At 47.9% G+C, this 15,211-nt stretch overlaps 1 protein-coding gene across 8 annotated transcripts in view; it reads right to left on the reverse strand.

Moving 5' to 3' along the window:
- Window positions 1-15,211, reverse strand: part of ppp1r13bb (protein phosphatase 1, regulatory subunit 13Bb) — a 65,514-nt gene that overhangs the window by 23,967 nt on the left and 26,336 nt on the right. For 6 of the 8 annotated variants that reach the window (XM_088647800.1, XM_088647799.1, XM_088647797.1 and 3 more), the window contains 2 exons: window positions 10,424-10,543; window positions 7,487-7,563 (listed from right to left, as the gene is read on the reverse strand). In XM_088647800.1, the coding sequence (XP_088503926.1) occupies window positions 7,487-7,563; window positions 10,424-10,543 (197 nt within the window). Of the gene's footprint in view, window positions 1-4,586; window positions 4,742-7,486; window positions 7,564-10,423; window positions 10,544-13,217; window positions 13,409-15,211 lie in introns of those variants that run through there. The other 2 variants (XM_088647804.1, XM_088647805.1) reach the window with 2 other exon arrangements.

Consider the following 15,211-nt stretch of genomic DNA (forward strand, 5'->3'; position numbering starts at 1 on the left):
CATCCACATGCACCAGATTTCCACTTGCATGAGATATTCATCTGAGGCAAAATGATTAACAGCCATTACAATCGGCGGCTTAGCCATGGCTGTTTTTTCAATGTCTAGCTGCAAAGGGATAAACGTGCTTCTGTGCACTGTCAACACAACCACTGAATACAAACATGACATAGAAAACAGAAAATGAAATATAATCTGTAGCAAAGATTGTGCACGAAACTGCCTGCAGCTGTATAAAGTTAATAATTCATAAGACTATTTTTTTTATATGGGGAATGCTCACTCACACAAGAATCTTAACCGCCTCCCACCCCACTGTCCGCACCCCACTAAAAAGGGACCAGACTTGCAATAAATAAGGGCTGCAGGAGGGCTTACAAGCCATGGGGAAAATTCCTTGGGTTCTTACAGAAACATCTGCGATCCGAATGGCTTTTTCGGTTCTTCCTACTGTCCATGTGCCGAAAGACGCCATGCACAAAGGCGTGCGGGGGGGGGGAGACGCAGGAGAGACCGGCGTTGTGAACTCTGCGTGATCCTCCGGCCACAGCTGCCCTGTCCCGCCGGCTTCTGTGCACGCCGGTCTGCTCCGGGCTCCAGACAGCCGCCTCTCCGATCTTAAACACACTCCCGGATGAACACCGACCAGCAGACACTAAAAACTACTACTGGCTGCACTGAAGACACAACACAAAGCGTTCCGGCATCCTGTCCTAGCAGTGCTGGAAGAGTGTGATGGGAGAGACAGGCCTGTGGGACACCCTCTGAGTAAAACCCCATTTTGATAACGAGAGTGCAGAGCAGAAGCTTAACAAAACAAAGAAAATGACTTGATGGCTTCTAATTCCTTAACAGCTCTTCCTTTCATAAAGTTTTCTTCATTCCTATGTGTTAATACCTTGAAGAAGGCCTTCACTGCCCTCTTGGCCATCCTGAGTAAACACCGATCAACTGTGTCCTAAATCCTAAGTCCCTGCGAGAGCAGGTGACAGGATGCACCAGTTAAAATGAAAGCTGCCATTTCAATCTCTATCCTGTGGACTGGGCAGAGGAAATGAGAAAAAGACACGCCGTGAAGCAATCTTAAAGACAAGAACTGTCTGTTATTACATCGGTTAAACGATGACACTGGAATTGAAAATCAGCCTCCCTCGACTCTCCCCCTCGGCGAAGACAAGGGACGTCTGTGAAACAGACACAGTTGCGCCAATACCAGCCCGGTCTCTCAGGAGGTGCTCATTACAGCCAAATACCTCTCGCTCTCTCCATAAGGACACACGTCGTGACTTATTCATGCAGTTCATCCTTTAAGAGCCCACACTTGGACAAATAAGGAGGCGACACAAAGAACGAAGGCAGGCTGTGGTCCCCAGAGCCGCGCGTTTACCGAGAGGGAGCGTCGGTGTGGCTCGGGCGCTGCTTCTCTTGCGGCGCACAGAACACGAGCCCAGGAGTAAGCCTGAAGAGCACTCGCCTGGATTAGAAAAACAAACGTCAGCCCAGCTCTCAAGGCTGCGAAGGTTTGCATACCAGGGGCCAAAAAACAAAACAAAACACAGCATGGCTAAGTAATAAGTAGAACACGCACAAAGACATCAAATAAAGAAGTGCACACAAAGAGAAGCTCTTACAGTATCCACTCCGTCTTAAGCGCCCCTGGTGAAAAATCTGCTCTAATGTGCATCTGATGGCACTGCGAGCATCCTGAAGTAAGGAGCTACTGGAGCTGAAGATGAAAATGTGTGCAGAGCACATAACATTCTTTGGTGTTAACACATTGCAGCACTCCGGCCTTCTGTCACTGGAGGGAGACGCCAATATGTTAATATTGGGTCTAGAGACAGGGCTGATCACGGTATGCAGGGCAGGACAGGTCCGGCCTGGAAGAAAGCTCACTGGGGCTGCCTGCTTCCACAGAGGAGTGCAATTTGGCAAAAACTTTTGCAAAAACCAGCATGTCACGAAGGCCATGACAAAGAGCTCGTTTTTTTCCCCCCAAACAGTACAGTCCATTGAGCAGCTCCTGTAAGTTTCAGATGTACAGACATCTTAATGGATTCCCCGTGTAGATGTTGTGTTTTTCCTGCTCAGAAAGTTATTAGCGCATTTATACTGTACCGGGATGCTTCACACTGCTCTATAGCTCATCACGACAGGCTATGCGCTTTTACAGAGAAACAAGATCCAGGATGCAAGCTTAAAGTGAAAATATAGCCTTTTAAAACACACAAGACACATCTATATCTCCGCCCGCATCGTACTTTATCTATGCCTACTGAATCAGTACGTGCTGAAGGATTGTGAAGGACTGTAATGACAGGTGTATGCAGAGGGATGGGTGTGTACCAGACTTAAACACCAGGCACATAGGCTCACCAGGACACAACATGTCATTTGGAGAACTATGATAGCCTGTCTGACTTGGGAACTACTTTTAAATGGGACTTATTCTCTGGCTGAGAAACAAGAATTCAAAATAACTGTTTGCATCCCTGTGAAGTAATGTACATGATATACAATGGTTCACACGGTTTTTGTTTACATAAACAGGCAGGGTGCTGTTTGGAAGACAATGAGAAACTATTTTCAAACCTGAAAATAGTTCAGGGGTGTTCTGAAGAACAGAGGAGACCTCTGGTGTCCTAATACAGTAGGTTGCCACCCTCATGCCCTCCCTGACAGGGCACAGCAGCTCCTGGCCTGTGCTGTTCATGAGGTATGCGTCAACAATCGGCTGTTCAGACATTACGGTTTAGTCTAATCATGCTGAAATATATCGCAGAAAATCATTGCCTGTTAACCCAGATGGGTGATATGAAAAGCAAATTATCTATCACAATCATTCAGTGCTTCCTGTAACATTTGCCAAGAACTCAACAGAGATTAGTTGAAAAAACAAGTTCAAATTATATTCAGGCATGGAAAGCAGTAAGGTCAGTGTGTTGAACCAACAGGTTAAAATCAGAATGGCACTGGAAAGGGATGGAGATCCAAAACAAAATATTTTTCTGTCTCAACATATTTTCCTTCTACACTGTTTTTTGAAGCCAATTTTTATACTGCCCAAGTGTGAAAAGGGTAAAGATCTGATACACTACAGGAAATCTTACACATTCTAATCAGACAATAACCATAATTATTGGAAAATCTCCATATGATAACTGGGAACTGAGAACTCCATTGTTGCCCTGTGGCTGGCCTGCAATCACACTGGTCCTGGCACTAGAGGCCACACTATAAATAGCCACACTGGGTGTTAATTATCTCATTATTGGATTATCGACGGCCGCTCTGGAAATCCACATTCTTACAAGGATTTGTTTGGTTCTGTGTGCACTAGTGTGTACACTATACTAATGTTGGTTTGGGATTTTGTAATGCTGTTTTGATGCACACCTGAAATGCATACAGTAAAACCCCTGGTCTTCACATTATCAGCCATTGCATCAGACTGAGGGTTGGGCTCATCACATGCCTATTGCTACTCTTCACCTACTGTAGGTGTTTTTTTAAAAAGCAATGTAAAAATATAGTTCCTAAGAGCAATGCAGACATTCAAAATTCAATGTACACATCAAACATATCAGAGATCCTTTGGGAACTCTGAACACTGTTATTAATAAGGTGGAATGCCAACGGGATCCACATGGATCACCAAAGGATCCCAACACCCTGATCCTCGGTCAACATTGTGATCGACAGGAGTGGGCATGGCAGTACTAACAGAGGACTGCAGCAGACAGAGTGAGAACAAGCACGCTGTACCAAGCCGAGACCAGTAACAAAGGGTCCTGAGAGAGCTGCTCTCACGCACACTAATCAAGTCGTGATCTCGCATAGCTTTCTCAGCGGGGAGAAAGTAACTGCTTGCAGCAGGCTGTGCTTTATGTGGGTAATACAATTTATGAAAATCAGGGGACTATTCCCCCCAGCTACCTCATAACAACAAAGCACAGACATCTGTACAGGGACTTAGAGACTACACAATGACACGTGCATTTAATGACATTATATAACCAGCAAAGAACAAAACTCCTGTCAGATGTCGAAGCCCACATTAACAATTAGCTACGCATTTATCTAATGTTTCTAAAATTCATTAAGCCCCATTGACCTCTCCCTCGCATTCGCGATCATGTGGCTTTGATGTCGAACTAGGAAAGCAGTCCCCGAGACAGACCTGTGCCACCCTTACTTCTCACGCCATGAGCCAAGCCCTGCAGACAAGGGGCTACGGCCGAGACAGGAGCGATAAAGGCCGTTCGAGGGCCGCGAAGAGGAACGCGACTCTGAGGCGAGACGCTCCCAGACCTCGTCACACGGCCGCTCCAGCTGAGCCATTCCAACAGCCGCCCTGAAAACTCCCCTTTTAAAAAAAACACACTCGACAAACACGACGTGGCAGTGCCCGCTGTGGAGAGTAAAAGCCTATCCTGCAAGTCCAATAAAAGCAGTAGCCTTGCTCACCTCCAAACTGCATTGCGCTGTTACTGTAAACAGATGGATCTGTGCTTAACAAATGTAAAAAACCGAAACGTACGAATGGACGCCCTACTCCTGCTCGGCAGCAGGAGGGGCCTACCTACCTCTAGGACGGTGGACATGGTGCAGGACTGCATGTGGCTGTGTGTCCAGTGCCTTGGGATGCAGGGGCATGGAGCACCTCCCCAAGATCTCTGGGACTGCTTGGCACCGACTGAGAGGCTGCGCCGTACCATCCTGCTGAAAAACCCTGCTCCAGCGAGCCACTGGGTAATGATGACTATAATCCTCTTACTGGGTTATGTCATGAAATTGGTGTAATCCTCAAAATTACAGAGGGAAGCCAGGGCCAGATGACAGCGCTCCCTCAGGGTTAACCACAGGCACAATAATAAAAAATATTATTGTATCCAGAGAACAAACAGCACTGGAACAGAATAGGCATTGTGCCACAACATAGTGCATGGGACAAGGTAAGAGTCCTGTATGAGTTCTTGAGCAATGACAGAAAGCCTAGAAGTGGGAGCTTCGCCAAGCTTCTCCCAAAATCTCAATCCACCCTCTGACTGTCAAATCTGGTCAATCAAATGACTGAAGAATGAAGACTTGCACAGTGATAATTCACATTCTAAAATAAAAACACACCACATGGGATCTGTAACTAGTGAGTTCCTTGGATATTTTTCTCAGAGCAGATCTGGATCTAGAAACCTTAACTGTCATCATCACTGGAGGTACTCCTCTTAAGAAATATACAAAACACTTAATTCAGACAACACAAACTGAATTTTAACATGAGAAGGAGAGCCTGGAGACAGTCCTTCAGGTACTGAATTGAATGCTCTTGGATCAGGGAAAGCTGCTCTATGTGAACAGCCGAATTAAAGAATCCAATCCCAGCTCTGAAAGAGCCAGGCCAGGTCTTAGGTCTCTCCCGCCTACAGTATAGCACTATAGAGGTATTGACTCCGGGTCCTGAAGGGCTGCCGTTCCAGCAATAATCATAAATAATAAACCTCAGTGAGAAAAGACATGGCAGCAGTCATAATAGAGATGCACTGATAAAGCGTTGATTGAGTGTCCAGGGCGCAATGAGCAGTGAGAGACACAGCAGCCCTCCCCGACCAGGAGGGAATATCACCGGTGGCGCAGCAGCACAGAGGGCTCCTATTCATCAGACGCACTGGGAACCCAGCTGAACAGCAGCTAACAGGAAACAGCGGCTCCGACGCAAGGCGGCAACACGAGAAGAGCATCCACAGAAACAACGAGCAGGGGGGAAAAAACCCGTGAGCACAACCCGTCTCTCCACGCGGCGGGGGGGCGGCCGTGCCCGGGAGAGGAGGAGGCTCTTTCACTAAGGGCTGCTTACGGACAGCACCCTGGGGTCACCCCCTCCAGTGGCCAACATGAGCCTCCGGGAGGACAGAGACGACAGCCCGGGGCGAGGCCTGAGCGCCGTGGGCGCTTGGGACCCCAGTCCTCCTCAGCCGGGGACTCGTTCCTGATCAGGACAGGGCACTGCACAGCTGCAGACACTCCCACGCCCAGGCTGCTCCTTATTTATCTCGTTTGGTTCCTAATCAAAGCAAGGTCAGGCTGCTTTCCTTTCCGCCCTTCGATAGCAGCTCGTTCTGACGCCACACTCTGCCCAGGAGCGAGCACTGTAGGACTGTGGACTGTAGGTGAAGTACATTTCACTGACTCCCCTGGCAGCGTGCGCCAGTTTGGAAAAAGGCAGAGAAACACCCAGGTGACACTAAAAATGTGGGGAAAGTGGGGAACAGCTAATGCATAAAGCGTCTAGTAAAGATCACCTCCCTGGTGCCGGGGCTCTGTCACTGTCCACAGCGTCCTGCCCCAGAGGGCCGAAGTGTTCGGCCATGAACTAAACCGCCACAGAGACAGCAATACGCCCCTCCAGCTCTCCGCAGCGCACACAAAACATGCTTCACTGGACAAAAATATATGCAACGTCTATTCCCTGCTGGCATCCCACACTGAAAGCACATCTGTTTTTTCAGGGGAAACTTATTTTTTCTGTTTTACTTCACTGAGCAGTACTTTTCGTTCTTCTGTTTGTTTTTTGTGAGCGTTCCCCGTGTACACCCAGGAGTGTCTACCCCCTCCAGGTAAAATATCATCATCGCCTTTCAAAGGAAGAGCTCTTTCAGTTTCAGGCCTGGAGTGGAGCACTCTTTTTTTTTCCCCAAACAGATGATAAGTGAAGCAAGAAGTTAAAGGGGGGTTGGGAACAGGGATCCATCTGACGTCTGGACTAATTGGCGCATCTCAAGATCGTTTCTCATCCAAACGAGCCGTAATTCTTTGTAATGGCTAAAATGATGTCTCCCCCCCCCGCCGCCTTCCATAAAAAGATTAAATTAGTTCTGCTTCAGCTAATTTAGCTTTACACGATCATTGTTCCTTCCTTTTTTTCCCCCCCAATGATGAGAAGGCGGCGGATTCGCGGGAGGATGAGAAACAACTGTGACAGCTCCTGCCGCCCGCGCGCCGACCGTGGGGCGATACGGTGTTGTGGCCAGGCCTGCGAGCTCCAGCTCATTAACGCCCACCTACCTCAGTGCACCTTCACAGGACAGAGGCTAGTGACTCCTCAGCAGACTCCATTTGGAAAGCTTAGCTTGCACTTGCTTTTACATAAGAAAACGGCACGAGGAAGCTGCAGAGTATCACGTATCTTTTCAGATGCACACTTTTTTTCTTAGGCTTCGAACATTAAGAGGAAGTGTAATGGATCCTGATTAGCAACGGCCTAAGCTAACAATCAGTAGCTGGGCAACAGTGAAATCATGAGAAAGACTGTACTTTTCCACTGTTTGGTCAAAGCCTTTTTTGAATAAAGCCCAGCTGTTGTCTTCCTGTTGAAGAATGAACACAAGCTTCAAGGCAGACTTTAGATCCTTAAAGCGAGGGAGAAAATCTCCCAAAGAAATACCCAAACCCAACTACATCAAACCCTGAATATTACATTTGTACATACCCCAATCTCGAGCGGCTTCTCCGCAGGCAGGCTGACACCATTTCTTCTGTTGGACTGGTCCTGGGACTGCTGGCCACCTACAGTGAAATAGGAAGCATTTTCAGAAAGAAAACAAAGAGGCCTTCTTCATCAATGCAGTCCACAAGTCAACTCACGAGCGCCATCAATGCGCATACAAGTGTTCAAAGGATGTCTTGCATTTGGGCTCGCAGAGGACAGGAGTAGAGCAGACTTCAGTACAGTGCAAGTTGAGCAGTCTAAACATACTGCAGGGAACTCTATTTCACCTCCTTGCTGGCAGGGAGAGGAAGGAGCTTAGAAGGATACCCAAAGAGATACCTGATTAAGAGGCTCGCACTCCATGATAATCCTCTGCAGATCAAGGAAAGTCTATACAGAGCAGCCACAGGCTAGACAGACATAGGGCACTAACCCCTGGGCCGTATTTAGCAATACAGAGGCATGTTTGGCCAATTTCAATATGGATTAAAACAGAGCCCAGCGCAGTAAACACCAGGCAACAAAGAGTAGCTGTTTGAAATCTTGCAGACTGTTGTTTTTATGGGTTTCATGTTAATGTAAAAGACGGTTTATTTCTTTCACAAATCTCATGGATAAACACTGCACACTGAGCAAGCTAATTACATGTCATCAGCATCTGACTGCTGCAGCCTTAAAGTGACAGCACTATAAAACAAGCTTGCTTTATGTACTGTGCGGTCTCAATTGTTTTTCTCTCCAAGAAAACAGCAATCACGGCGCTAAACGAACTTGTCACTTACCGAGAACCAGCTCTACAATCAAAAGCTCAAAACAAACCAGCCGTGTAATAAGCTAAGGATAAACAGGCAATTTCTGAGAGCCCCAAGGCAGAAGCTGACGAGGTGAAGGGTGGCCTGTAGGGGGCACTGGTGTTTTCCTCCTGTATAGCTGAGCTCTCTCCAGGCCACAAGTGGGTTCAGCTGCCAAAGCCGATTTGTCACCTTCTTCCACATCTTTGTACTACAGGAAAGTGTATCTGAGACAACCAAACTCACACCACATCAAACTCGAGCTCATATCTCCTTTCATTGATAACCAATAAAAACTCCAGTTATCAACCCAGTGAAACCCCAGCAGGATGGGGTTTTACGCACGACTCTGACAAAGACGCTAAGAAAGTGTGTATTATTGAGCTAACCTGACACCCAAAGAAACAAGAAACTGGTACGGGCTGTTAAAAAAAAAACAAGAAATTACTAAATACAAAAGAACCAGAAAATTCTTACACACTAAGTTTCCTTGCTCTCTTCAACAGAAGTATGGGTATAATTCACAAATGAGGCACAAAATGCTATCACTACACTCCAAGGCTAATCAATGCAATTGGTGTTGGACTCCAAATTCTAGAGAAAATGAGACACGAGTCCTAAAAAAAAACAAAACAGACATGGGAACTGAAGTGCATACTGCGCATTCATACGAACGCAGTAAAAGCATACAGAGCTTTCTTTGAAGGTCTAGACTCTTTCCACCAGCGAACGGCACACCTAGCGACAAAGCGCAGGGCTGGGAATCCTGCGAAAGCCGGGCCCCTGGCACAGGTCTGCCTCGTTTGACCACTTCATGCCAGCGACCGGGCCTTACAGGATTCCCGCAGAGCGGATGCCTGGAAAACCCCCCCCCATCTCCAACGTCAAAGGGCTGCGCAGGTACGGTACCAGCCAGACCATGATCTGCACACGCCGCACTTGAAACGCACAAGGGGTTTGGGATACTCAAAGACAAAGCGGGGGAAAAAAAATGCTGAATTTCTCAGTAAAAAGGGTAAATCTAGCTTTAGCAAGAGAAGAGTAAGTGTTGGAGTGAAAGGTGGACTGCTGTCTTCACCTGCATACGACGCCCACGTGCCAATGTCACTACTTCATTAGCCTTTTATCTGCAGTAGTGATGTAAGGCCCTGCAGCGGTCCAAACCACAAAATGGCTAAACTGCAGAAATAATGGCACTGTTTTTCCGTCATCTGGATATGACATAATAGATCTGTTTAGCCGCAATCTTAACAAAAATATCTACTGACATCTCCCATGGCTATGGGGCTGTTGTTTTTGTGTTTGTTTCCCCTCTTGTGTTCAAATGTGCAGTTTACGGCTTGAGCTAAAAATAGCGGCAGGCTCATATTTTTGATGAATTCTCCCAGTTCGGCACCCAGTCATTAGCGTTTGGTAATCTTGACAGCTGTGCGCCGAAAATAAATTGTGACCTTGTATTCAAAGAGCTGGAAAAGGGCACGCTCATATCAGCTGTTTGCACCATAATCTATAGCAACACACGGAAAAAATGAAGCCCTGCACTGCTTACTCCATCTGACTTCTCTCTCTCGAGATACATCAGCAGTGACCTGTGACCTCAGGTCAGAACAAAAGCGAACGATTCTTCTTCCTATCTTTAATGTGTGAAGGTTATACTGTCACAGCAACATCGCACATTAACCAATTATAGATGCAAACCCTTCTGTTTCATATATCTACAAAATGAGATGCAAATTTAAGTGCATGTTAGTCAACCTGCATACAACCCATCATGCATACAAAAAAAGGTACAGTATGTATGAAGCCATTCCAAGGTCTCACCAAGTGCTGCACCTGTTTCAAGCATTTGTCACTGGTGTCAGGTGCAAGGGTGAGGAGGGGTCACTGCTGGTGATTTTATTAAGACTGAAGCTTATTAATGGGACAGCTGAAGCCCTCAGCTTACTGCCGAGACTCTTTCTGCACCACACAGGCTTCTTGGGGGAAAAAAAAAACCTGACACGCCTCACGATAAATTAAAAACAAAATCCTTCACAGTCTCCAACACAAGTCAGGAAAAGCCTGATCGCGGAGCTCCAGGGAAAAGTTCAAACTCCCCCTCCCTGGAAGAGGACGCCAACGACGCGCGAGCCAGTCGGATACCCACCCGGCTCGCCGCTCTCCGTGGGAGATTCTTCATGACGCAGGAAAAACTTCACTTCCGGCCTCCGAGGCCCCCACTTCTGCAGGTGCTCGTACATCATGTGGTCGAAGGGTATGGCTCTCTCTGTCGGGGAGAGAAGCAGCGCACACAGTCAGACCACAGGGGTCACAGTCTGCAACAGTGCGACGCACCTGTGGAAATCGCACTACACCCCAGTCCTAACCTCTCTCCTATTACCAACCGTCCCCAGAATGAGCCACATTAAACCGATGAACCCGGGTTCCGAACTCTGGTTCCAGAACCATCAACAGCACCATGTACTGCAGTTTGTGGCTCTGTCTGCCAGGGGCAGAGTCAGTACACAGTTAATGCACTAATCATCGGGGATGCATCCTTGCTTGTCCTGCTTGCTGGGCAGCCGATGAGAGGGAAGACGACGGACCAGGTGCTCTCTGTTGTGGCTTCTCCAAATTCGCTATCCCAGCACAAGCAAAAGTCTTCAATCCCCCCCCCCACACACACACACACACCTGCATCCTTCTAACCAAACAGTAAAGCCGGACCCCCACCCCCACCTCCGCCAGAGAGAAGAGAAACATGAAAAAGAACCACAACAAAGCTCTGCCTGTGCTCAGGACAGGAAGGCACATGAATCAGATCAAAGAGCAGCAGACCTGACATGACACCATGGAAGTGGTATTCATGGGGAGCTCCAGAGGAGGAGAAACATCGCACAACAAAAGGATCTGAGAGGGCTGAGGCTTATCCAGAGCTACAGGTCCTGCAGGTCCTACCTGTAGAGGTGAAGGAGTCACAGTGGACAGCCTGTTTGCATTACTATTTAAGATCTACGCAATAAAAGCGAACAATTCCAACCCTTGGTTTAAATGTAAAAGTGTTATTGACAGCCGACTGAGCAAACGCTCAGTCAGACTCAACTGAGCCCCGTCTGACCACTTGTTCTTCTGCACAGCGCAACTTTTTCAGCTCTCAACTCCAAAGCTGCTGAAAACAGAACCTTGGAGTTAAGACTCCTTTAAAGGATTAACAACTTGCAGGTCGCACGTGTGAAATTCAACTCCAGTAATGTGAGCTGGGGGCGGAGACTCTTCGTCATGACGGAAGAAAGACGAGAGAGAGGGGAGCAAGTGGACTTCCACAGGCGCTGTGTGTCTGTCCCGTTAGAGACAGCAGAGAGCAGACAGCCTCGACAGCACTCAGAAGTCAGAAACGCAGAACACAGCAACAAACAGAGGGAGCTCAGGTTATTTCTTTCATATCTCTACATGTATCGAGGCATCACTGCTGTTAAGCGTAGTCACCAGAGGAGTGTTTTATCAGTGTAACAACACAGTAATCAGCACTGGTATAGGCTACCATTTCACTTTTTACTGCTTGTTTTTTAGATGGCTTCTTGCAGAGTGGCCAGCCCAGTGTACTGTAGGTCATTACACACTACACAGGCAAACCCTGGCTCTCCTGCAGCGGGAGGCAGCCTATCGTGTACTTTGAACTGGATCCCAAATTCCACGTTTTAAAAGGTCTGCTTTGAAGAACGCTGGAGTGAAACAGGGCTATTGAAATGCAAATCTCCTAAACTCCCAGCATGTTTTAATTGAATTCAGTCTCTGTGCTGAATGTGCAATTTAATCTAAATATTTCAAGGCTGTAGTGTGACCTTCCACCATAACTTTTACTGTAGTTAAAAAAAAAACTGCTTTCTCATCTGTTTCCGATTCCGATTTTCTTTTTTCTTTTTTGCTTTGTATTTAATTTCCTCCCTGCACTGTGGACTGCACTGTCAGCCTGACACTAGGAGTGACATTCTGGACAGATTTCCCTCACGCTCAGTTCAAATCTCTTCCCTTTTCAACGTCTTACCACACTGAAATGGGACTACAAGCAGACTCTGTACGGACAGCGCACACACATGTACAAAACATAAGAGGAAGAATATGAAAACACATACTTTTTGTTTGCGTCCAGCGTTTTGAAGCTTGCAGCTGTTGTTTTTACGTGCTGTTCAACAATCAAGCACCGGATTCAAAACACTTAAAACAGGTGTTTCCTTTACAATGTGATGAAAGGCCCAAAGAGCCAGGCCACTGCTCAAACACCACTTAAACTGCAGTGAGCATCTTAACGATCTTTCAGTTAAATTCGGGCAGAAACGTGTTAATGACTGGAATGAAATCAATGAGGGAAACAATCAGAGAAAATAGGTTTCACTGGCCTCTAAAACTTTCCGCATTTCGGCAGAACTGAACTCTTTTCACAACAGGTTCTAACGGGTCCGTTTATTTAATGAGCTCTTTGTGTGCGCTGTATCGGGGGGAAAAAAAGTCACAGGATCCGAAACGGAGGTTGCCGTGCAGTTCAGACACATTACGGTAACAAAACAAAGGCGTTCTGGGCGGAAGAGCCTCTCACAGTCCCAGCGCAGATAACATTGTTGGGAGCACGACGAGGGCCTTACTGAGAACGTGACTACCAAAGCCAGCAGGGACAGACTGCGGTTTTCAGAGAAAGCAAAAGCTTTTGAAGGGTGGGGAAAACAAATCGTTCTGAGGAAACGCAAGTGAAAAGAGGTGGCAGCACCAAATCGAAAACCCCTGGAGCTGTGGAAGGAGGACATGGCTGCAAACACGTTCCTTCTCGCACACCATGCAGGGGTTACCAAAACACGGACACATCACGGCTCAATCTCACAGCGACTTTCATGACTGACATTCTTGTTTTGTTTTTTTTACATGCAAGGCCGGGTCTTTAAGTAGAAGAAAACCCCAGTATCACTCACCTGCTCTCCCTTAAGCAAAGCTCAGCTGGCAGAACCGAAGCGCAGCCTGGTTGCGGGCGCGAGTCGCGGGGGGAATGAGCACAGAGCACAGAGCACTGGGGGAGGACGGGCCAGCCGAACACTGAGGAGGGCCTTCTGTTCACGACTCACGCCTTACAAACGGAGCGAGACATGATCTCAAAGCAGACCGCTGACTCACTTCCCTCGAGCCCCCCGGCCAAGACACTACGGGCGCAGGTGAGAGGGGGGCCCGCGGAGGGCGGGGGGGCAAGCGAGAGGCCTCTTTAAGGAGCTCGCGCGTGGCGAGACATGCCCTCAAGGAGGGAGACAGGCTCACTCTGAGAATTTCCCTTTCGCGAACTAGACAGGTGAATCACCTCCTCTATCACAGCACAGAACCAGGTTCTGCACACGACGAGCTGGGTAACACTGCAAAAATCCTTTGAACCAAATTAATTCAACGACCGTCTGTAAAAATGACATGCCTATAAAATCATCCCGGCCCCTTGCTGACAGACGCTGATCTCACTCAACCCAGACTGCTTTGTTCCTCTAATCTTAATGCCACTCTACCACTGTCTTGGTCTGAATGGGATGCACAGCCCAGAGAAGGCTCTTGAATCTTCTTGCAGTTTTACTGACCCATACAGATTTTATACCTGTTCACGCATCAGAGGCAGAAGGATCTCTACATTTCGAGCAAATAAGACTCGAGTCAAGTCACGTGACACTCAAGCTGGGGGATAAGCTCGTCAAAGGAGGGCAATTAACACCCGCAGTTTCGTCTCGGTCAAAGACCCGAAGCGGGGCAGGTTGGGCTTCGGGAGAGACCCCTGGCGCGCGCCCTCCAGCGATGAGGAGGAGAAGGGCGAGCAGGTGGGGATCGACAGGTCTGAGCAAGGTAGCCACGGAGAGACAGCTGCAGGCTACGCATTCCAGCAGGCTGGCTGGGGCGCCGCGGGGAAGCCAACCGAACACGCTGCCGCTTCTCGTGCAAATCTGCCACCGAGGACGCAGTGGGGTTTGCCTAACAGGAAGGAAGACCCATGATAAAGAGGGAAGATGTGTACCCCATATGTAAATAAGGTGAACCAGGGCAGCGCCCTAGGATTTTCTAAGACGGATTCATGGGGTTGGATTTTATATGCAGTTGTGGGCCTGCATTATTACAAAAAACTCAATGATTCCAGCTACCTTCAAATTTACAGCGGTAACCCAAAGTATATCAGACATATTTGCCCAGTAGTGCAAGTTTTCTCGGGGTGGAGAAAGCTATACTACTAAGTCATTCTTTTTGCTAAGTATTCTACTGGTTATTGCTTTTTAATCGCCAGTATTTATTATTTTTTTGCTAAAAAATCCATTCCACCTGAAACCAGCGAACGCACACGGGGGAAGGAGGAGGAGGATGAAGTACAGGCTCTGTCCCCCTTTCATCCACCTGTCTTTTAAAGCGTCTCAGGCTACACCACCCTGTGCTGCATGCAAGTCTGTTGCCAACCAGAGGAGGGGGAAACCCCCACAGAAGGCACAGCAGACCTCCTAGCACCCAGAAAGTGGCAAGGGGCGCAGCATTGCCAAGAGATCCCTGCTGACTAATCCCACCAAACTCTCAGGACTAGGCGCTTGGGTGAGGGTCATTGCTGGTTGAGCCACACTGGAACCCAGCAGACTATGCTTACACTGGAAAAATAAACTCATGGAGGAGATTAGGAGACCAACCACGTCTCCTAGGAGACTAGGAATCTTCAGATCGCTGAGGTTTAGGAACCACTCAGATATTGGTCAGGTTGCAGTAAGATTTTTAGGAGAAGACTGGCAGGGAAGCAGAGGAATGAAATGTTCTGCCAAGAGATGGAATGTGGAAGAGGGTGAAGGAAGGGACACTGCAGATTCCTTTTCTGGCAAGAGTGGCGAGTCAGGACATACTTCTGTAATCTGCTCTCAGAACACCAGCTGCTCCCCCAGCCAGGTGGAAGCAGGGGGCAGCTGAG

The sequence above is a fragment of the Lepisosteus platostomus genome, chromosome 10 (genome assembly GCF_059453375.1).
Source record: "Lepisosteus platostomus isolate fLepPlt1 chromosome 10, fLepPlt1.hap1, whole genome shotgun sequence".
In the NCBI taxonomy this organism is placed as follows: Eukaryota; Metazoa; Chordata; class Actinopteri; order Semionotiformes; family Lepisosteidae; genus Lepisosteus; species Lepisosteus platostomus.